At 28.1% G+C, this 22,426-nt stretch overlaps 3 protein-coding genes across 4 annotated transcripts; all 3 read right to left on the bottom strand.

Moving 5' to 3' along the window:
• Positions 1–2,222: 2,222 nt before the first annotated feature.
• LOC129908291 (pickpocket protein 28-like) lies at positions 2,223–3,368 on the bottom strand. The gene is made up of 4 exons (XM_055984697.1): positions 3,140–3,368; positions 2,723–3,079; positions 2,518–2,669; positions 2,223–2,323 (listed from the first exon to the last, which is right to left on the bottom strand). Exons 1-4 carry the CDS (start codon positions 3,346–3,348, stop codon positions 2,223–2,225), a joined length of 819 nt encoding a protein of 272 aa, XP_055840672.1. The 5' UTR covers positions 3,349–3,368.
• An 8,254-nt stretch (positions 3,369–11,622) lies between these two features.
• LOC129910300 (pickpocket protein 28-like) lies at positions 11,623–14,523 on the bottom strand. The gene is made up of 9 exons (XM_055987631.1): positions 14,217–14,523; positions 13,919–14,161; positions 13,573–13,851; positions 13,132–13,488; positions 12,671–12,801; positions 12,350–12,620; positions 11,903–12,273; positions 11,741–11,820; positions 11,623–11,693 (listed from the first exon to the last, which is right to left on the bottom strand). Exons 1-7 carry the CDS (start codon positions 14,375–14,377, stop codon positions 11,931–11,933), a joined length of 1,785 nt encoding a protein of 594 aa, XP_055843606.1. The 5' UTR covers positions 14,378–14,523; the 3' UTR covers positions 11,623–11,693; positions 11,741–11,820; positions 11,903–11,930.
• A 2,769-nt stretch (positions 14,524–17,292) lies between these two features.
• LOC129910302 (pickpocket protein 28-like) lies at positions 17,293–21,509 on the bottom strand. 2 transcript variants are annotated; one of them, XM_055987633.1, is made up of 8 exons: positions 21,232–21,509; positions 20,928–21,170; positions 20,593–20,862; positions 20,180–20,536; positions 18,115–18,245; positions 17,912–18,040; positions 17,770–17,833; positions 17,293–17,709 (listed from the first exon to the last, which is right to left on the bottom strand). In XM_055987633.1, the coding sequence occupies exons 1-8, from the start codon at positions 21,393–21,395 to the stop codon at positions 17,388–17,390; spliced, it is 1,680 nt and encodes a 559-aa protein (XP_055843608.1). In that variant the 5' UTR covers positions 21,396–21,509; the 3' UTR covers positions 17,293–17,387. The 2 variants fall into 2 exon arrangements, with proteins under 2 accessions (XP_055843608.1, XP_055843607.1); XM_055987632.1 differs by having other exon boundaries at positions 17,770–18,040.
• Between the last annotated feature and the right edge of the window lie 917 nt (positions 21,510–22,426).

The following is a 22,426-nucleotide window of genomic DNA, read 5'->3' as shown; positions in this document are numbered from 1 at the left end:
AAACATGAGTAATTAATATTATTTTCTTGTTTTTGGTAAAGTGATCTATTTTTCTACAAAAAAAAAAGGTGTAACTTATGAATTTCACTCAAAAGTATGTTGAATAAAATCGGTATATAAAAATATAAAATTTTTTTTCTTAGAAAAAAGGATTATTTTTTTGTAAGCGCTGATTTATAAGGATTTTTCAAGCTCTTTTAAGTGAAAGCTATAAGAATATAATAACGGCAAAAACTGTATAAATATGGTATTTTTTTCTTCACAATTTGTCTTGGTCAAAAAAGATCGCTAGCAACAGCACAATAACAAAAAATTACGCATTTTTCGGACTTTTTTCGATAATTTCTTTTGGTTGGCGTAAGAAATTTTATTCACGATTTAGAATTCTTGTTGAGAATCTAGAAAAACATAAGACTTACTGTTACATCTGAACTGTCTGAATACAATTAAACTGGACTAAATGAAATCAACGAAAATGAAGAAACATTTCTAACGTTCCTTACTTTTGGCGGACACAAACAAAAAAAAGACGCGGGATTTTACATGGTTCTTTTCTAAGATAACTTTCGCCTTAAATTAAACGGAAATCCACTTAATTCAAAATGAAAATCTATTTATTTTTATGTGAGTAAGAAGATTTTTATCTTAAATTAAGTGGATTTCAGCTTATTTTAGACGAAAGTCAACTTGGAAAAAATCTTTGCAGAAATTCCGTTTAATTTAAGGTGGCCTATTTCTCCGTGCCGTTTGCTAAATAAATTCTACATTGTTGAGCAAACCAAAAATTTGCGCTGAAATAAGTCTGAAATTAGAGGACAAAATCAAAATATCTAGTTTTTTAAATGCTTTCTATTTTATAAACTTCGTTTTTTTAGACTCAACAGTTTTTTTGTTTTTTTTTTTTTTACCGACTTCCAAAAAGGAGGAGGTATTCAATTCGCCTGTTTTTTTTTTTTTTTATGTTTGTTACCGCATAACTTTGGACTGAGTGAACCAATTTTGATAATTCTTTTTGTATTGGAAAGCTGCAATTTCGTTCAGTTATAGCCATAGGAACTATTAGAAAAACCATAAAACCCAGTTTTGATCCATGGAAGTCGGTTTTGTTTTTTTTTTTTTTTTTTGATAAAAAAGATTATTATTTGAATTCCACTAAGATAAAACTGAAGTTAAACAAAAGAAGGAACATTTAATTTTTTATTTTAATTTTAAGTTAAATGCACTTCTCGATTGCTCAGGCCAGTGGAGACATTTTAAAAAATAACTTCTTTTAGTTTTTGTTTTTTTCCAGTATTTTTAGCTTTTGAAAGCAAAATTTACAAAAACCAAATTTCTAGCTAAAACACTTTATACAATTTTCTAGATTTTATTATTTAAAAAAAACTAGCTGAATATAACTTTCAAAATAAAAAAAAAAAAATGGGAAATTAAAATTTGCAGAGATTTGAATTAACCTTAGACTCAGAGTAAAAAAAAATGATTTCCTTCTTTCGTCCTCTAATTTAATTAAGCGGAATTTTGAAAAACAAAAAAAACTGTTGAAATCAGAATCGATTTTATTTAGGACTCCTTTGGATGTGGCCTCAAGGTATACGTGCGTGAAAGAACTGGCAAAAGCTGGAGATAGCTGAACTTTAAATTACCTTTACATCTGGCTAGATCAGAATCTTTGAATCAATAGACAATTAAGATGCTGGTATAGGGGAGCCTTTGTCCCGGATTTTTGCATGGTTTTTTGCCAAGTTGACAAAAAAATTACTTTAAGGATTGTTCTAATTTTAAGGAAATTTAAGATGATGTAAAATAAAAATAATTTTAAATATTGAAAATTGAAAACAAAAAATACTAAAAACAGTTTATTTATTAAACCAAAAGAGTATTATAATAAATTTAATAAATTTTTATTTCAATTTATTATTACATGCAATTTTGTTTAAATTTCTTTTCTTCTTCAAATCTTTTCTTTGATTTATTTTTCTAGTTTTCAAATTTTTCCATAATCTTATGGTAAAAAAATATACCAATTCCACTAAACTTAATGTCGAAAAACCCATAAAAAGTCCCAACAAACCTCCACAATTTGCTATAAAATCTGTCTCGCTATACAATTCAGAGCGTTTCAAACCGTTAAAGACATCTGCTTTAAAGTAAATATGTATTTGTGTTACTCGACTGTAAAATAAATAAAATATAGGTATGAGTATTTAGGATTTATATAGGATTTACTTCTCAAGTAAAAAATCCAAGTCTTCTTCTCTAAAAGCTGTTGCAGTTTCCATTACATTAATATCAACTTGATGTTCAACTTCTGCTTTATATTCAACTTCAAAGCAAGTTGGTAGACAATGACAAAAATTACTAAAATCATTATTTTTGTTTGGTATTTTTCGTTCTTGAAATTTTACAGTGTTACTATTTTTTATGACGTCATCTAGGCATTTTAAACTTGCAGATCCACAAACTGGATGAGAAGTATTTCCTAAAAAAACAAGTCAAAATTGTATAATATAATTCTACTGTTTAAAAAGTAAAGTTTACTTGGCATTGCAAATTTGACACATCCACATTTAGCAAGGGTTTGATTTGCAAGACATTCCAACTCGCAATTAACCTTAGTATAGACCGTAAAATACCTCAAATAACGTTCATTCTGATAGTAACATTGGCGTCTTCAAAAAAAAAATTCTTTATCAAAAGAATCAGAAAGAAAGTAATTTCAAACCTTTCTGGATCATAATCCTCCAATCCATCTGAAGTACTCACAATTTGCGGATTAATTGTTATCACAGCTGTTTGATCGTAAGGAATGCTGACAAACTTTTTCGACACATTTGGCTCCTCTCCAGGAGTATGAAGTATTATTTTGAAACCATGAACGCCATTTCTACACATAAATTCATTGTTTTGTTTGCTATCTGTTATAAATAAAATCAGACTTTCGAGTTCTCCATCTCCCAAGACACGCTTAGGGAAAGTCTCTTCATTAGCTTGTTTGTTGTAACCATTTTCTAAATCCCAATCTAAATTTCTGTCATTGTCGAAATTGTAACCGATAAATTCTTTTCTTCGTGAGTTGTATCTTATTTTTGTAAACTAAGAAGTTAGATAAAAAAAATGTCTCTATTTTATCTCTACTTACAATTCAGTCCGATAATGTGCAGATTTAAGTGAATTAAATGAATAACAGATTCCTTCATCAGTCAAAGTATAATCGAAATATTCGTCACATTCGAAATTTGTACGTTTCCAATAACAGTCGTTCATAGTTTCATTGAATATTGGAGCTAACTTTAACATTGCCATAATCAAGTCTGATGCATTGGCAAAATGGCGCCCAACAGAGCGCATTTCGAGTCTTGGTCGACATATTTGTGATATTGCCTCCCACTTGTATTTCCTGAAACATTGGACTTTACTACACATAGAAAAAGACCACCTAAATTTAAGCGGATTTCTTCATGGAATTTAAGCGGAAATCCACTTTATTTAAGATGAAAATTTTCTTATTTTTATTTTTATATTTTAAGAAGATTTTAATCTTAAATTAAGTGGATTTCCGCTTAAATTAAGACGGAAGTCATCTCTGCAAAAAACCATTTAGAAATCCGCTTAAATTTATGCGGTTTTTTTCTTCATGTAATGAATGCTTCAAAATTTTAAAGGATTTTTTTTATTTACATACTCATCTTCTGTAATGGTTTTGTTGTCAGAAATATTCCAATAGATTTCTGTAAAATTAAATAATTTGGTGTGAGATTTTGTTTCAGTACAAATGGTTACCACCGGAAATGGTATTTCCCAAACAGGTGTAAGTTTTTCATTGAAACTAACAATGACCGGTTCGTTGGTGCGTTTTTCCCAAATATTTTTTATGAGATAAGAACATGTTAGGAAAGAAAGTGTGACAGCAATGAGCCAGATTATTCTGAAAATGGAAGAAAAGCAAGGAAAATGAGCCAAGAATCAGGAATCAAGAAAAAAAAAATCAAAGACCAAAGACCAAAAATCAAAAATTAAAAATTAAAAACCAGCTATCAAAAGTCAAGAATCAAAAATCAAGGATTGAAAATTGAACAATTATTTGTGATTGAAAATTGGAAATTAGCATAAATGTATGTATTAGGGTGGGTCAAAAAAATCGAAACTTTTGATTTTATAGGTGCTCTGAAAAATCGATTGTTATACACCTCCAGATTATACTCACGAAATATGATCTTTTATATAAATTGGAAGGTCCTCCGCTTCGCAACTTTCCAATTTTACATTAGGGGTATTCACGTAAACGCGGAAAACCCGTAGAAACCGTAGAAACTGTAGAATTTTCTATCGGTAGAAATGAGCTGTCAAAATTTGTATGGGAAAAATATTCCGCAAATCATAGAATTTTATCTCACAAATTTGAAGCAGAAACCGTAGAAAAAAAATCTGATAAACTTTGGGTGTGTTCAATCACCTATCGAATAGGCTATCTGGGATCCCCGTATCTGGAATATCTTTTTGAACGCGATTTATGTCTTATTATTCAGATAACCACAAATAATATATGTTAATATTGAAAAGAGAATATCATTTTATTTGAGCAAATTACATTTTTTTTATTGTTGCATAGTATTTGCAAAATTAGCTTGACATATTTTTTTTAATTAAACAAGTTCAATTTGACGTTTAACAAACAGCTGTTTGTTTCCCTTGTTTACGCAATTATTTTCTGCTGGGGTGTTCATTTAAACCTTTTGCGGAATTTTCTATTTTTCTGCAAAGTAGAAAATTATCTCGTTACGTGAATACCCTTATTAATCATCTACTAAAAAAAACCATTTTTTTATAAATCGACTTTTTAACAAATTTCTTTATATATTCTTAAAAGAAATTGAACGGTCAACAAAAAAGGTTTTGTACACTTTTTTCGTTTAAGTAGCCGTTCAAAAGATATTTGAGGTCCAAAAATCGAAAAAATCCTTAAAATTTCGTTTTTTGTTAATAATTTTTGTAACAAATTGTTATATATATTCTTGAAGGAAACAACTTGCTCTATAAAAAGGTAAAATTTACTTTTTTTTATTAATTACACCATTTGAAACATATTCTAAGTCTAATTAAAAAAAAAAAATTATTGAAATTTTGTTTACTTTTCAAAATTCACTGAAAAGTCATTAGATGATGAACAAGATGTTATCTTGAAGACGCTCAAACGTTCTACAAAAAAAGTCCTTGGCAGCAAATTGATTACTTTAATAGTTTAGAAGATATTCTTAACCTAGTGTCTAGCAATCGATTTTTCGGAATATTTTTATATCATATGTATGAAAGGTTATTATTTAAGCTTTAAATATTTATTTGCATCATATCTGTTTTACATCTACAAACAGAGCTAGAATTTTTTGAAGCCAATCAATTTTCATAATTTTTTTTATATCTTCCATCACATAAAAGTCGATTATTTTATATGACAACCTTAAATAAATTGTATACCATCTAAAAGCTTATTTTTTAAGCTTTAATATGGTGTTTAAATCATATTTGTAGGACATCTCGAAAAAAAGTAAACAAATTTTAAAGCCAACCATGTCGAAATTTCAAACTGAGACTATCTATTCAAACAAAAAAGATATAATCAATTAATTTTTGCTGTCGCTTTTGCGTTTCATTTTGTTTCAAATCACTATGATACTAAAGAAGTTTTCACTTCAAAAAAAAAAGAATTTCTATTTTTTTTTACCTACCCTACATAATATGTATATCAAAAAAATAAAGGCCACATAAAAATAAAGGCCATATTCAAATGTTTCTTTATAAAAAATATACTTTGGCATAATTTTACTTGGAACTCAAAAATAACAATATTCTTTTTTTAAATGATTTTTTTCAGGAAAGAATCAATTATTGCACAAATTGTATAATTCTATAGTTACCTATCTAAAGCTGGCCGTTTTTGTTCACCAATATATCGAAATCCATGAATCGAACTTTCTTCAAAATATTCGTTGAATGTTTCTTTGACAACTTGAAATGAAGTTCGACAATTTATGCATTTTCTATTCGGACTTATATTTGAATCGTTTTCTTTAAAATATCTCATTTTATTGGTTTTCAATTAAAAAAAAAAAAAAATTGTTAGGTATAAAATTAAATACAATTTTTACAACACTATAAACACTCTTATGTGTCTTCTTGAACGATTAAAAGTTATATGAGCAAATATTTGTGGTTAACCATAAGTAGCTACTAGTGAATGTCGGAAAAATTATAATAATAATAAATTAATATCTTGAACATTGTGTTGAAACTCTCAAGGGTCTAATAAAATTAAGTTTATTAAACGATCCATTATGGTATTTTTATTTTAAAGAAGAAATGAGTTTGATAATATTAATATCTAATCAAGGTAAGTTACTGCATAATAAAGGGCTAGTCCTGTATTCGTGGAAGAAATTAAATTTCATATTAATATCAAAGCTGTCCAGCAAGGCACACTTGTTTTACTAGTTTTTTTTTTTTTTTGGAATTTCTCTGAAAGACTCAAGATTTGTATGTTTGTTCTATCACTACTATACATGAAATTTATGTGGTTTTTTATTATTCCTTTCCTCGTTCGGTGGCAGATTTTACTAGCGTACTATTATTTTTAAAAGTATTTCGCGCCTTAAATGCTTTGCACTGAAAAAAAAAATTTAAATCCTTAGAGCCGTTTTTTTTAATAATTTCTTTTTATATTAAATTTTCTAACATTTTTAAAAATACATTTTTAAGAAAATATTAGATATTCAATTTTCAAAAAATTGTTTTTTGTAAAAATAAAATTTTTAATATTTTTTTTTTATATACAAAATGTGTTGCTTTTTGAAAATTTTTAAATAATTAAACGTTTCTGTATACAGATTTTGGTTCAAATCGGCATATGTGCTTAACCAGTACCAATGTTAAAAAAAAAAAAAACACAAAAAATAAAATGCACGACAATCAATTAAACACCGTTTTAGATGATCTTTGACACAAAACCAAGTATGCCTTGATTTCGTGTATATATGAGAATTTTCAAAAGAAAAAAAAATTTCGAAAATCATTAGTGTTTTTTTTTAATAATTTCTGATGTATAAAAATTTTCCAACATTTTCCAAAAAAAATTTGGTATGCCATTTTTAAGAAAATGTTAAATAGATTTTTCAAAAAAAAAAAAATTTGAAATATTTTTTAAAAATTCAAAAATGTTGAAAAAAAGTTTTAAAAAATTTAAATATAGTAATTGTTTTGACGTTTCTGTATAAAAATTTTGGTTCTAAATCTGATTTTTCGCTTACGAAAAATTCATAATTAAAAAAAAACCGTTCTATGACAAGTACAAGTATTTTTTTTTTTATTTGCAAATGAAGCTTTTTTTAAATCCTTAATTAAAAACCTTAGAGCCGTTTCCGTTAGGTAGATATATGGCAGGTACCGTTAGTTTTGGTCAAAAAATTTCAATTGTACTGGAGGGCATGACCCAAAACTGTTAACTACAAAGTTTTAAGAAAATCGCTCCATTCGTTTACGTTTTGGCGCGGCGCACCCACTTCTTTCGCATTCTCCATCATCGTAATATTGGTTTCACGAGTTCGATTTTTTTTTTACGAATCCTATAGGCTATAGTACCTACAGTAGCGAGCAAAAAAAAATGCAAACGAAAAAGGTTAAAAGAGTTTTACATGATAACTAAGTTATTTTACATCGTTATACCACCAAATTTGGCACACAATATTGAAAATGTTTTATTTTCACGAAACAGAGTCGATTTGTGGAATATCTTACTTCAAGACAATTATTTGGTCAAAAGTCTGCCTAAATATGCGTTTTTAGCCGAGCAAAAAAAAATGCAAATGTGTAAAAAACAATAAAGTATAATGATTTATTCATATTTTTTGTTTATGTTTTTGGTTTTTTAGGTTCATATTTTATTGATATTTTGTTGGCAACCCTTTATTTGAAACAAAGGCGCGCAGTTTTTTGGTATTGAGTCTATTGAAGACTATCATAAATTTGATGGTATTTCTTCCCGTTCTGTTCAAATTTGGTCCATCAGATCTGTGCATTTTGAATGTTTTCGCTTTCGAATCACCCGATCTACAAGATCCTACCAATTTTCTGTGGTATTGGGGTCGGCAGATCGTGTAAGACACTTCAGAACAACGAAATTGGTCATTTTCAAAAAGCTTTTTACTTACCGGCTGGTGTTTTTGGAGTGGTTATCTTGCGAAAACTTTGCGAAATCAATTTTCAAGTTTATTTGTTCGAAAAAAAAAAAAAAGGGTTCAAGTTCCTTAAATTTTTAAGAATTTGTATATAGAAATTTGGAAAAAAAGATTGTCTGTAAAGCCGGTTTATGGACGATGATTTTACGTGATAACGTCGTCAGAAAACAGGTTTTGTTTAAAATGACTCAATTGAAGTGTTTACTTATTTCAAACAATCATAATTTACAAGAAAAAGCTAAAAAAATACCTTTTTTTATTCTCTACTTATTTTAATTTTATTATTTTAAAAGCTTACAAACAAAATTATGCAATTTAAAAGCCAAGTATTCTTAAGAATAAAACCATTTTTAAATTAAAGTATAAAAATAATTTATGAAAAACAATCATTTTCATCATTAAAAAAAGCAAAAATTTTATACTATCTGAAAACTTATTGTCTTAGCGCAAAAAATATATATCGATCAGGTCTATGAGACATCTACAAAAGGAGCTAGAACTCCATCAAATTTCATTAAAAAAGCAAAAAAAAACATTTATTTTTATGTCCTCACGCTATTTTATCAATTTTTTTCAATGACAATCTAAAATTATACCATGTGAAAGCATATTGTTTCACCTTTCATATGACTCTTCAATCATATTCCTGAGATGCCTACAAGAGGAGTAAGAGGTTTTTAAAGTCAACCATGTCGAAATTCCAAACTGAGATTACGGTAGGTACTTCCCACACTGGTGGCTGTTCATGATCAACAGATCTCCACTGGTGTTTTGAGGTTTTTCACAAGTTTCTTGATTTAACATTGTGTAGCTTGTAGTGAATGTACCGTTATGCGTGATATACCAAATGAAAGGTAATTGTATCAGGATGCTCATAAAAGTCTAGTCAAATTTTTATCTACTCTAAATCAAAATTTATAGCCTGTTGAATTTGAAAATTTTATTTTACCGTTACCTCCAAATTGTGTTTACAAAAATGATTGAAATTTTGTACACATAAAGTCCTGGTTACAATCTATCATTGCTTTGTATACTTTATTTCTTTAACTTTGAAGAAAAAAAGATAAAAATCAAAAACGATGAAAATCAATTAAAAACGGTCAAGAAAACTGTTTTTTAAAAACTTGTTTCTTCCGTTATTCAATCAAAAATCAATCAATCACTTCAATTCCTGCATGCCCTATAAATTTTTTTGAGCACTCCAAAAAAAATGCTTAAAATCAAAAACTACCCAAACTAAAAAACAAGGTGTTTTTCAAAAATTCATATTTCGAAACGCAGAGTGTTGGAAAAAATCTGTATCAGACGTCTAATTTTTTTCCTCATCTTTCACCTGGCACCTTTAGAATTGTCAAAAAAAAATTCCCTACCCAAAGTCATAATTTTTTCATAGCCCCAACACGTGTACAACGTTCAAACAAAACGTTTAATCTTAGTTTAAAATTTTTTTTGAATTTTTTCTTAAATGCAGTTATTCTTAAATTAGTCTCATCTATCTACATATAACAAAAAAAAATCAACTCTCTACAACTTCGCGTTTAGATTTTAGCTCAAATTTCATCTTTCCGTTTTACCCCTGTTTACCCTATTAAATGATAAATAAATGATAGTTTATTTTTAATTTTGAATTGAAATTTTTTGCCGCACTGTCACTTTTTTGTGGTGGCTGCCATGGTTCATCGATTTATAAGACGTTATCACGTCAAAAACAAAAAAAAATTATGGAATTTGTTGGAGTTACCATGATTAGTTGAGAAATGTTTACAAAGTACCATTCGTGTACTGAAAAAAAATCACCCCACACACAATTTTATAATTGTTGTTACTTTAAAAAAAAAATGTCATGATTTATAAACTTGAAAAAATATTTGTTTTCTATTTTTTTATAAATTACATTTCAGGGGCAGTGTCGATATCAGTGGATTTACCTTTTCTAAATTATAAATTAAAACAGGTCACTGTGGTGTATGCGTACTTTTTTTTTTGTAGTTGAATACAAAAAATAATGCTTCTATAATTTTTAAACTAAGAATATTATTAATTAAATAAAAAAAAATCATGTGTGCAATTCACACGTGGTAGAAGTGAAACCTTTAAAAATCATTTTTCTTGCAAAAAATAATCGAAAAAGTCTACCTTTTTTATTCTATCACCTTTAAATCCGCCCACCTATAATAAATTTTATATCACCCGAAAGCTTATTGTTTCAATTCAAAATATTTATATCGACCATGTCTATACAACATCTACAAAAAGAGCTAGAATTTTTTGAACCCAATCAATTTTTTCATCAAAAAAGTACAAAAATCAATCTTTTTTCTCCCATTAAATCTATTTTTTTAAATGACAAGCTATGATAAATTTTATATCATCTGAAAGCTTATTTCACTTTTTATATGACGTATCAATCATATTTCTACCATGCCTACAAAAAAAGTAAGATTTTCTTAAATCCAACCATGTCGATATTTCAAACTGAGATAACGGTACTTCCTACACTGGCGGCAGGTCATCGGCAACAGATCTCCACAGGTGTTTTGAGGCATTTTTCAATTTAAGATTGTGTAACTTGTAGAGCACGTGCCGTTATGTGTGATATATCAAATAAAAGGTTATGTTATCCGCATGCGTATTAAAGTTAAATCAAATTTGTATGTGCACTAGATCCAAAGATATAACGTGTGTAGAAAAAGAACATCTTTGTACCGTTATCTCGGAATTTTGAATATGAAATTAATTGAAATTTTGTACAATTATAGTTTATTTAATTAACTATCTACAGTACAATTTTCATTCATCTATCTATTAAAACAAAAAAGTTATAACAAGTTGAAGTCGTGTCGCGTTTTCGTTTCATCTTGTTTCAAATCACTACGATACTAAAGAAGTTTTCACTTCAAAATTACTAGACTTAGCACCACATCCAAATGGAATAAATTAGTTCGATAATCGGATTGGCATTGGTACATATGTGAAACAGTGCTGTAATTCTAGCCTGTAAAAATTTCATATTTTATGCATCCTAATGAAAGACCCATCCCAGATACCAATAATTTTATGTTATCACCCACATCCTCGTAATTTCTTTGGGTTCTTTGTGTATCATGTGCACAAGCTAACGGCGTCATTTAAAAAGAAACCCTAGCTTATGGCACATGATCCAAGAGTATTTTTCGTTGCTGCATCTCATAGAACCAAGACAATCAGACTTCCCTAAATAGCTCTCATTCGTATCGATGCTGAGTTTTTTCTCCATATACATATTTTTGGGCATTCTAATTTCTTATAAAATAAAAAAATAGTTTTAAAATTTTAAGCATTTTTTTTCATTAAAGCAAGCAAGTGCATTTCACATCATATTTAAAGATCATAAAAATATATTTTTTCTTAATACATTCTTGTGTTTAAAATATTAATGTTAAATAGTAAATCTCAATAATTTAAGCCCAGTTTGTTGAGGTCTTTTATCTGTAATAGAATAAAATGTAAAATAATTTTACTATATAGAAACTTACATTTGAAAAAATGTCCATGCAATTATAAATCCAATAAAAGAAAATGATTTTTTTTTCATAGATAACTTCTTAAAATTGTTCTAAAAAAAAAAAAAATAAATAAATAAAGTTAGTATAGTTTTTTTGAGCAAAAAATTTTCTTATGAACCCTATCAGACTTACCCAGCGTTGATACTCGCATAATTAACACTCAATACCTATTGATAGTTTTTTGTTTCCTAAATCGAATACTTGAATTCGGTTTCGACTGACGGATTTTAAAAATCTTTGGGCGGCGAACGGAACGGGCCCAAAAAGCATTATTTCTACTGCTTCTTTTTTCTTGTATCTTGTTTTTATTTTTCCAATTCGTCAATATTCTCAATGTAAAAAAGTATACAAATTCCACCATACTCAAAATCGAAACACCCATAAAAAGTCCCAACAAACCTCCACAATTTGCAATTAAATCGGTTGTACTATACAATTCGGATCGCTTCAAACCATTGAATTGATGGTCTTTGAAGTGAATTCTTACTTGACTTATTCGAGTTCTAAAATTGAAAAAAAAAAAAAAAACAAACAAAAGAAATTAAAACCATTTTTGTCAACTTAAAAAAATTAACTTACTTTGAATAATTGTATCTAAAATTGGTGTAAGGGTCGACATTAGTTTTCAATACCTGAGCATAATCTATTTCATTTTGATGTGAAATTTCTGCCTTATATTCAATGCTGAAACATGTTGGTAGACAAAAACTTTTACAAGAACCTCTCTCTTTACAAAAATAATCCAATTCGATATTTTTTTCTCTTCTAAATGCCAAAATGCTATGGTAGCTTGCAATAGTTTCAACGCAATACTGACTGTCGTATCCACAAACGGGATGAGTAGTATTTCCTAAAAAAAGTTTTTAATTTATTTTTTTATAAAAATAAGTATTTTCTTACTTGGCATTCCAATTCTCAAACATTCACATTCTAATAGGGTAGCATTATTCAGCCATTCTAATTCACAATTGGCCTGAGTGTAGACTGTGAAATACATCAACTTCGGTTCATCCTGATAATAGCATTGGCGTCTAAATACAAGAAGATAGTTGAAAACCAAAAAAATGTAATATTTATTTGACAGTTTGATACGGTTGGAGTCACAGATTATCGAAAATCTTAAATCCCAAAAACCCCAAACGAAAAATCCCAAAAATCCAAAAGTTCTCGGAGTTTTCGTTTATCGAGAATTTGGGTTTGGGAGATTTTGGATTTTCGAATTTTTTTCAGGATTGTGACCATTCAGAATTTAGGTTTTTTGGGGTATTTTTAAGGTTTTCGGGATTTTGGATTTTCGGTTCTCGGGATTTTGGTTTTGGGTTTCTGTATTTAGAATTTGTATCTGTAACTTGGTTACATACTCTTCTGGAGTATAATGACGCAAGTCATCAGATGTGACAACCTTCGGCGTGATTGCAATCGAAACGGATTGATCCAAGGGAACAGAAACATAATTCTTCGACAGTACTTGTATGTCTTCTCCGGGAGTGTGAAACAGTATTTTAAAACCTTGAAAATACTTTCTACATATTTCTTGTTTGTCTTCTATTCGATCTGCCAGAGTTAAAAAAAGACTTTGCATGTCTCCAGCATCTAAAACACGATATGGAAAAGCATCTTCATTAGCTTTTGGATCATAGCCGTTTTCTAAATCCCATTTTATTTCTTCATCATTTTCAAATCGGGTACCGATAAAATCTGCTTTGCGTACTTTGAGCCTTAATTTTTTTTTTTTAGAGAGAGAGAGAGAGATTTTTGTAGCAAATTCAGTAACTTTTAATTATTGTGAAATGTAGACTTACAATTCTGGTGAATAATATTTAGATTTAAGCGAATTAAACGTAAAACAAATTCCTTCATTAGTCAAAATAGTATCAAATAGTGCTTGACATGATTCGTTCACGCGTTCGTTGTATTTTTTCCAAGAGCACCCTGATAAAGTCTCATCTAATGTGGGAGCTACAGTCAACATAGCTTTGATTAGATCAGATGGTTCGGAGATGAACAACAAAAATGAGTGGAAAGTAAAATAAAAAAAAGATTCTATACATGTTTGTGAAATTGCATCCCACATAAAAGCCCTTTAACAACAAACAAATTTAAAAAGTTTAAATACATAGTTTGACTTTATATTTTTAATGTTCTTACTCCTCTTTTGTAGCACTTTTTGAGTATTTAAATTTAAAATAAACGTCTGTATAATTGAAGAGACTTTTGTGATATTTTGTCTCGGGGCATATTGTGACTGTTGGAAATGGAATATCCCAAACGGGTGTTACTTTTTCATTGAATGTTACAATGACTGGAGTTTTAGTGCGTTGATTGAAAATATTTCCAATTAGATAGTAACACAATAATATTGAAATGATGACAGCAAGTAGCCAAATGATTCTGAAAAAACAAAAAAAAAAACAATATGTTTGTGAATGAAGTCTCAAGAAATTACCTATCGAAGAATGGCCGTTTTCGTTCTCCGATATATTTAAAGCCATGAATTGAACTTTCTTCACAATATTCGATGACTATGTTTTTGAAAGCTTGAAATTTTGTTCGAATTTGGTTAATTAAATCAGGACTTATGATTTTTTTATCTTTAAAATAAGTCATTTTGTCAGAACAAAATTTTCAATCACTTTTTCCGAACGCAGCTCTGATAAATACTGTCCTGTCAGAAACAAGCTTATGTTTCAACTTGAACAATTCAAAATCGTTAAAAGGAATCTTTGAATACAAATTAACACGGCTATCGAAAAAACTGCTGTTGAATATTTTATATTTTATAATATTAATTTATTATATGCTTTATGTATCCATATTTTTCCCTTTAAAAATATATATTTAAGATATGTATCTTTAGATTCTCTGTTATTAAAATATAATCAAATTGATTGAAGTTTGTTGTATCACGATAAGCTTTGTACATAGACGTGTGGCAACGAGATTCTAATTAGCTTAAAAAACATGCAATTATGAAAAAATAACACAAATTGCACGACCTTAAATGTTTTTAAAAGACAGTATCGATTAAAATGAATTAAATATAGCTTCACCTTCTTCAAAAATATACCTGGAAGTATTTTTTCTTGAAATATATATTTTTAATGAAATCAGATTGTTATGATTTAACTTACATGGTTTATAAAATGACTCTGTTTAATTGATTATTTAGGTTTTTTTAATATATTTGAACGGTCATAGCTCTTGATCTGATCAAATTTAGTTTAATTTATACAAAATATATCTATACTTTGTAATTAAAAAAAAAAAAAAAAACACTTACCTAAGACCACCCTACTCGTTGTTAATTCGCAATCCAGTCAATACTTTATAAAGAATTTAAATTTTGTTTCTTTTTGAAAATTTGGTGATCAAAATTATTAACTTTATTAATTTATTGATGAAACATTTAGTTGCCAATTGGAATTAAAAAAAACTAATCATTAACAATTATTATGTTCGCAAATTGAGACATTTCTAATTTGTATAAAGTTTGCTGCTCAGCTCTTTCGTTTTGTTCCTACAGTTACAATTATTTTTTAGCTATAACAAATAAACAAATAAATAAATAAAAAAAAATAAAAAACATTTATTAATATTTTTTTTAATATTGTATTAATTTTTAAGAACATTTAAAAATATAAAATTAATGTTTTGGCTAAGTCCACTTTGATTTTTGGAATCCAACTTTTTTTTGTCAATTAGAAAAAAAAATACTTTAAGCAGTAATTTTTTTATATTTATAATTATATTATATATAATTTAAAAATATGAAAAAGAATCCTAATTACCTATATAAGCTATTAAATACGGAAACAAAAAAATTTAATATTGAAATGCTAAAGAATTATTGAAGGTCATTAAAAAAGCATTTTCTTATTTTTTAAAAGAAATTTTGCAAAATAATTTTTAAAATATTTTTTTTTTGTTAAGTAATTTTTTTCAAAATTGGAAAATTCAAGCATTTAAGGGTTAAGTAAAAACAACTATTTTAGTAGTACCCGAGAGAATGATGTTCTTAAAAGGATTTCTAAAAGCGTCGCAATTAAAAAAAAAAAACTGGTTGTCTGTAAAGTCGGTTAACGGGCGATAATTTTACGTCTAAAAATAATTTTTTTTTTTGCAAATTTCTTGTAAAATGTATAAAATAGTAATACCATCTCATGGTAAAGTAATTATTTTTATATCTGTATATTTTGTAGAAAAACGAAATAATTTTTCGAAGCCAATCACAATTAACAAGAAAAAGCGAAAAAAATAACTTTTTTTTCTCATTTTGTCATTTTTTTAAATAAAAAAACTTTCTGTATTGTAGTACATTATATATCATCAAAAAGCCAATTTTTTTTCTAGAGAATAAAACCACATTCAAAAGTAAAAAAAAAAATTCTAAATGCTAAACCTGTTTCATGAAAAAAGCAAAAAAAGTTTAATTACATCAATCATGTCATCTACAAAAGATCTAGAACTTTTTGAAGGGAATTAGTTTTCATAAAAAAAAATAATCAAACTATTTATTCTTTCAAAACCTTTTTATAATTTTTTTTATGTAACAAACTACAATAAGTTTTATATCATTAAAAAGATTGCCATTTCAGCTTAAAAAAAAAAATCTCATTCATATTTATACAAATGCCTACGTAAAAGTTACAATTTTTTAAAGCCTTTTAGGCTTTTTGAAATACAGATTATGCTGTTTGTGGTGCATGCAGCGTTGTGTGTAGTATATCAAATGAATGGTTATATTATCAGCATGCGAAATGAAGTTAAATAAAATTAAGAAGAAGAAGAAAACGTAAACAAGAATTTGTTTTTGTTTTATGGACTTTATGAAATTAATTCAATTTGATGTTTTGTTTGACCTTTAGTCCAAAATAATGCGTTTCGCCCTAAAGGTCAAACAAAACATCAAATTGGGTTAAATAAAATTGTTAAGTGCGTTAAATAAAAAGATATCAAGTATAAAAAAAAGATAATTTTTTTACCGTTATCTCTGAATTATGAATATGAAATATATATCCAAACAATCTGTTTTCTGTATAAATTACATTCATTAATTTATCTAATCTACCATTTTTCTTGGCAAAACCCTACAAGTGCAAGTTTTAAAACAATAAGAAAAAGATGATTATTTTAATAAAATTTCCTTCTTGGATGAAAACCATAAAGAAACCTTATTGTTTTTATCGACTTCTAAAAAGGAGGAGGTGTTCGTCTGTATATTTTTTTTTTTTTATAACCTCATAACTTTGGACTGAGTGAATCAATTTTGATAGTTCTTTTTGTATTGGAGAGCTGGTGGGTGCAGTGTTGTCCCATTTAAATTAAGTTTAGTTCTGGTCATAGAAACTATTGGAAAACCATAAAACCCAGTTTCGATCCACATGGAAGTCGGTTTTGTTTTGTGATAAAAGTGAAAGTATGCTAACTAGAGAGATGTTGTTCTTAAAAAAAAACACAAAATTTGTATTTGTTTTTATGATTTTAATAAATTTCTCATGACGTTGAATTAAAAAATTATTTTCATACATTTTAGTATTTGTTTTATTTTTAATTTAATTAATTTAATGAGTTTTTTTAAAAAAGCTGTTTAACACACTCAAAACCTATTGATAGATTTTCATTTCCTAAATCGAATGCTTGAATTCGGTTTCGACTGATGGATTTTAAAAATCCTTGGGTGGCGAACGGAACGGGTCCAAAAAGCATTATTTCCATTGCTTTTATTCTCTTGTATTTTGGTAGTATTTGTCCAATTCGTCAATATTCTCAATGTAAAAAAATATACAAATTCCACCATACTCAAAATCGAAACACCCATAAAAAGTCCCAATAAACCTCCACAATTTGCAATTAAATCTGTTGTACTATACAATTCGGACCGTTTTAAACCATTGAATTGATGGTCGTTGAAGTGAATACTTATTTGACTTATTCGAGTGCTAAAAATTTAAACATAAATAAATAAAAAAACATTTTTCCAATTATAAAAAAGTACTTACGTTGAAAAATTGTATTTAAAACTGGCGAAAGGGTCTACTTTAGTTTTCAATACCTGAGCATAATCTATTATATTTTGATGTTTAATTTCTGCATTATACTCAATGCTGAAGCATGTTGGTAGACAATAATTTTTACAATCACCTTTTTCATAACAACTATGCTTCAATTCCATATCTTTTTCTTTTCTAAATGTCAAAGTTCTACTGTAGCTTGTAATAAGGTCAACGCAATAATCACTTTCATACCCACAAACTAAATGAGAAGCATTTCCTATTTTTTTTTTTATAAAAAAAAAAAAAAAACGATTTTAAATTTATTTTTTATAAAAATAAGTATTTTCTTACTTGGCATTGCAAATTTGACACATCCACATTCTAATAGTGTAGCATTTGTCAGCCATTCCAATTCACAATTCGCCTGAGTGTAGACTTTGAAATACCTCAAATACGGTTCATTTTGATAATAGCATTGGCGTCTAAATACAAGAAGATAGTTAAAAACCAAACAAATTTAATATATATAATCCAGTCAAATAAGGATTTAACCTCGGAATGAATGTTAGTAGAAATTTTTTTTGCTCAATATCTTCCTTTTGCCATTCTATAACATAACTCAAAAGTCTAGAAAAATCTCATGTCCGCTTGTCGCGATTTCAAGGTCAAATCGCGAAATGGAGATTTTCAAAATTAGCAAAAATAGGCTATGGTATTATATACACATATGATACATGATTTCAAGGTATTTTTTAATGCTGATTCCAAAAAATCTAAAATCAAGGCAATCTGACGTCTCTGAAAAAAGTTATACCTGTTTTTCATCTGTCAACCCATATTATTATAACAGTTGCTAACTTACTACCGAAAAAACCTTAAAAGTAATGGTAGCGGAATCATATTTTGCATGAGGGTTTTCATATCCATTATCATTAAGAATCAAAACAATGCAATGCAAAAAAACATTTATATCTATGACAAAATGGTATTTTTTGAGAAAAGGGGAAATTTTGGGATGTGCACTAAAAAACATCCTGGTACAATCTTGGAATTACTGCTAATAGGCTAATTTTTTTGTTTCTATTTTTATTTGGATATTCTATAACTTATGTCAAAAATCTAAAAAAATCTCATGACCGCAAGTTCTTATTTTCCAGGTTAAACTAAGTTAGGTGCAGATTTAAAAAAAATAATAATAAAATTTTAGATTCTTATATGTATACCAACATAACCCATATCATTTCAAGGTATTTTTTAACGCTGATTCCAACAAAACCCACAAACAAATCAATATGACCATCCCTGAAAAGTAATGTCCCTTATTCATGTTGATCTGACACAAATATCTGAAGAGTAGTTTTTCAATTTTTTCAAATCTGCACCTTATCTTCAAACCAAGAAAATTAGGACTTGCGGACATGAGATTTTTTTAGATTTTTGAGGGTAGTTAAAGAATATCCAAACAAAGATTAAAATGAAAAAATTAGCCTATTAGCACTTATTCCTAAGATGAACCAGAATCTTCTTTAGTGCATATCCTAAAATTTGCCCCTCCATCAAAAAATACCATTATTTCGTAGGTATATATATTTTTTGTAATGGATTGTTTTCATTTTTAATGATGATGGATTCTAAAATCTACATGCAAAATTTGGTTAATCTACCATAACTTTTAAGGGTTTTTCGGCAGTAAGTTTGCAACTGTTATAATAATATGAGTTGACAGATGAAAAACAGGTATAACTTTTTCCAGAGATGTCAGATTGTCTTGATTTTAGATTTTTTGGAATCAGCATTAAAAAATACCTTGAAACCATGTATCATATGTGTATATAATACCATAGGCTATTTTTGCTAATTTTGAAAATCTCCATTTCGCGATTTGACCTTGAAATCGCGACAAGCGGACATGAGATTTTTCTAGACTTTTGAGTTATGTTATAGAATGGCAAAAGGAAGATATTGAGGAAAAAAAATTTCTACTAACATTCATTCCGAGATTTACCCCTTTTTTCTCCTTATTTTACTGTATTAATATATTTATTAAGGTTTGTTAGGGTTGAAGTCACAGTATATCGAAAACCTTAAATCACAAAAATCCCGAACACCCAAAAACCCCGAAACGAAAAATCCCAAAAATCAAAAAATTACCCATCGAAATCCCAAGATTTGAGCCTTACTTGATTTTGGGTTTTCTGTATTTCGGATTTTTCGTTTATCGAGAAATTGCCTATTCGTGATCTTGGGTTTTCGGAATTTTTATTTTTCGAATTTTATGATTTTCGAATTTTATGATTTTCGAGATTTTATGTTTTCAGGCTTTTTAATATTAAAAATTTAGGTTTCTCAGATTTTTGTAGATTTTAGAAATTTATGTTCTCGGGATTTCGGATTTTCAGAACTCTGATTTACATACTCTTCTGGAGTATAATGACGCAAGTCATCAGATGTCACCACCTTCGGCGTGATTGTAATCGAAACGGATTGATCCAAGGGAACGTTGATATAATTATTCGACAGTATTTGTATGTCTTCTCCGGGAGTGTGAACAGCTATTTTAAAACCTTGAACATAATTTCTACATATTTCTTGTTTGTCTTCTATTCGATCTGCCAGAGTTACAACAAGACTTTGCAGGTCTCCAGCATCTAAAGCACGATATGGAAAAGCATCTTCATTAGCTTTTGGGTCATAGCCATTTTCTAAATCCCATTTTATTTCTTTATCATTTTCAAATCGGGTACCGATAAAATCTGCTTTGCGTACTTTGAGCCTAATTTTGTGGAGAGATTTTTGTAGAAAATTAACTTTTAATTATTGTAGACTTACAATTCTGGTCGATAGTAATTAGATTTAAGCGAATTAAACGTAAAACAAATTCCTTCATTTGTCAAGATAGTATCAAATAGTGCATTACATGTTTGCTCCACGCCGTCGCTGTATTTTTTAAAAAGGCACTCTGATAAAGTCTCATTTAATGTGGGAGCTACAGTCAACATAGCTTTGATTAGATCTGATGAATAGGCGATGGCCAATCTTTGATCGAGAAATAACCTAGATACTACACATGTTTGTGCAATTGCATCAAACATATCAGTTCTTTAATTAAACAAACAAATTTAACCTTTAACTAGTTTGATTATATATTTTTTTAATATCCTTACTCCTCCTTTGTAAGATTTTGTTTGTCTTTAACTTTTTGATAAACTTTTGTATAATTGAATAGATTTGTGTGGTATTTGGTTTCGGGGCATATTGTGACTGTTGGAAATGGAATATCCCAAACGGGTGTTACTTTTTCATTGAATGTTACAATGACTGGAGTTTTAGTGCGTTGATTGAAAATATTTCCAATTAGATAGTAACACAATGATATTGAAATGATGACAGCAAATAGCCAAATGATTCTGAAAAAAAAAAAAAAAAAACAAAAAAAAACAATATGTTTGGGAAGTCTCAAGAAATTACCTATCGAAGAATGGCCGTTTTCGTTCTCCGATATATTTTAAGCCCTGAATTGAACTTTCTTCACAATATTCGATGACTATGTTTTTGAAAGCTTGAAATTTTGTTCGAATTTGGTTAATTAAATCAGGACTTATGATTTTTTTATTATCTTTAAAATAAGTCATTTTGTCAGAACAAAATTTTCAATCACTTTTTCCGAACGCAGCTCTGATAAATACTGTCCTGTCAGAAACAAGCTTATGTTTCAACTTGAACAATTCAAAATCGTTAAAAGGAATCTTTGAATACAAATTAACACGGCTATCGAAAAAACTGCTGTTGAATATTTTATATTTTATATTTTATAATATTAATTTATTATATGCTTTATGTATCCATATTTTTCCCTTTAAAAATATATATTTAAGATATGTATCTTTAGATTCTCTGTTATTAAAATATAATCAAATTGATTGAAGTTTGTTGTATCACGATAAGCTTTGTACATAGACGTGTGGCAACGAGATTCTAATTAGCTTAAAAAACATGCAATTATGAAAAAATAAAGTAAAATTCAAATTTACAAAATGAAGAATAATAAATAAAATGCACGACTGGGTCACACGAACCTGCTCATAAATATTAGCTTATCATTGGAGTTTTAACGATCGTCATAAATCATTTTTTTTTTTTTTTTAAAATTTGAATTCACACAATATCATCTTAAATTATAAGAAATATAGGTACACTTCGCGTCACTTGAATAGAAACAACAATTTTTCTTTAGAAAATACCGATTGGCGCTTCGGTGAGGTAACTTAGTAGATTTTTGGTTTTGCATTTTCAAAGAGGAACTTTTAATAAACAATGTTGTAAAAACAAAAAACCCAAAACAGAAACCGTATGGCTACTAGTTGCGTTTTTTCGCATTACTTCACAAAAAACAGTGTTTTTTTTGCGTCACTTGAATAGAAACAAGCTCTTAAATTAGATAAAAATGATGAAAAATCATGGACAACACTAATTTTAGTAAAGCAGTCTTAAACTTTGACATTATTTGCACATTATAACCAATTATGGGCTACGAGCTACCATTAGGCATCACAGAAAATGCATAAATAGAATTAAACATTGAAAATGCACTTGTACTGTACACAATCGTGGACCTAATTGGAGAAAGTGACTATAGTGTTTGGTAACTTCTTACAAATTAACA

This window comes from Episyrphus balteatus, chromosome 2 (assembly GCF_945859705.1).
Source record: "Episyrphus balteatus chromosome 2, idEpiBalt1.1, whole genome shotgun sequence".
Lineage (NCBI taxonomy): Eukaryota > Metazoa > Arthropoda > Insecta > Diptera > Syrphidae > Episyrphus > Episyrphus balteatus.
The sequence above is the reverse complement of the archived record's forward strand: the minus strand, read 5'-3'. Positions and strand labels throughout refer to the sequence as shown.

Bases quoted from the DNA above. Each gene is read 5' to 3' on its own strand.
- LOC129908291 (XM_055984697.1), bottom strand. From the start codon at position 3,348: ATGCGCTCTGTTGGGCGCCATTTTGCCAATGCATCAGACTTGATTATG. The intron at 3,080-3,139 runs GTAAGTAGAGAT...TACAAAAATAAG, and splicing joins GCACATTATCGGACTGAATT to ATACAACTCACGAAGAAAAG. The intron at 2,324-2,517 runs GTAGAATTATAT...CTTGCTTTGAAG, and splicing joins TAAACTTTACTTTTTAAACA to TTGAATATAAAGCAGAAGTT.
- LOC129910300 (XM_055987631.1), bottom strand. From the start codon at position 14,377: ATGACTTATTTTAAAGATAAAAAAATCATAAGTCCTGATTTAATTAAC. The intron at 12,621-12,670 runs GTAAGAAAATAC...AACTTTTTTTAG, and splicing joins TTTGAGAATTGGAATGCCAA to GAAATACTACTCATCCCGTT. The intron at 12,274-12,349 runs GTAAGTTAATTT...TTTCAATTTTAG, and splicing joins TTTAGATACAATTATTCAAA to AACTCGAATAAGTCAAGTAA.
- LOC129910302 (XM_055987632.1), bottom strand. From the start codon at position 21,395: ATGACTTATTTTAAAGATAATAAAAAAATCATAAGTCCTGATTTAATT. The intron at 20,537-20,592 runs GTAAGTCTACAA...CCACAAAATTAG, and splicing joins AATTACTATCGACCAGAATT to GCTCAAAGTACGCAAAGCAG. The intron at 17,710-17,769 runs GTAAGTACTTTT...TTAAATTTTTAG, and splicing joins TTTAAATACAATTTTTCAAC to CACTCGAATAAGTCAAATAA.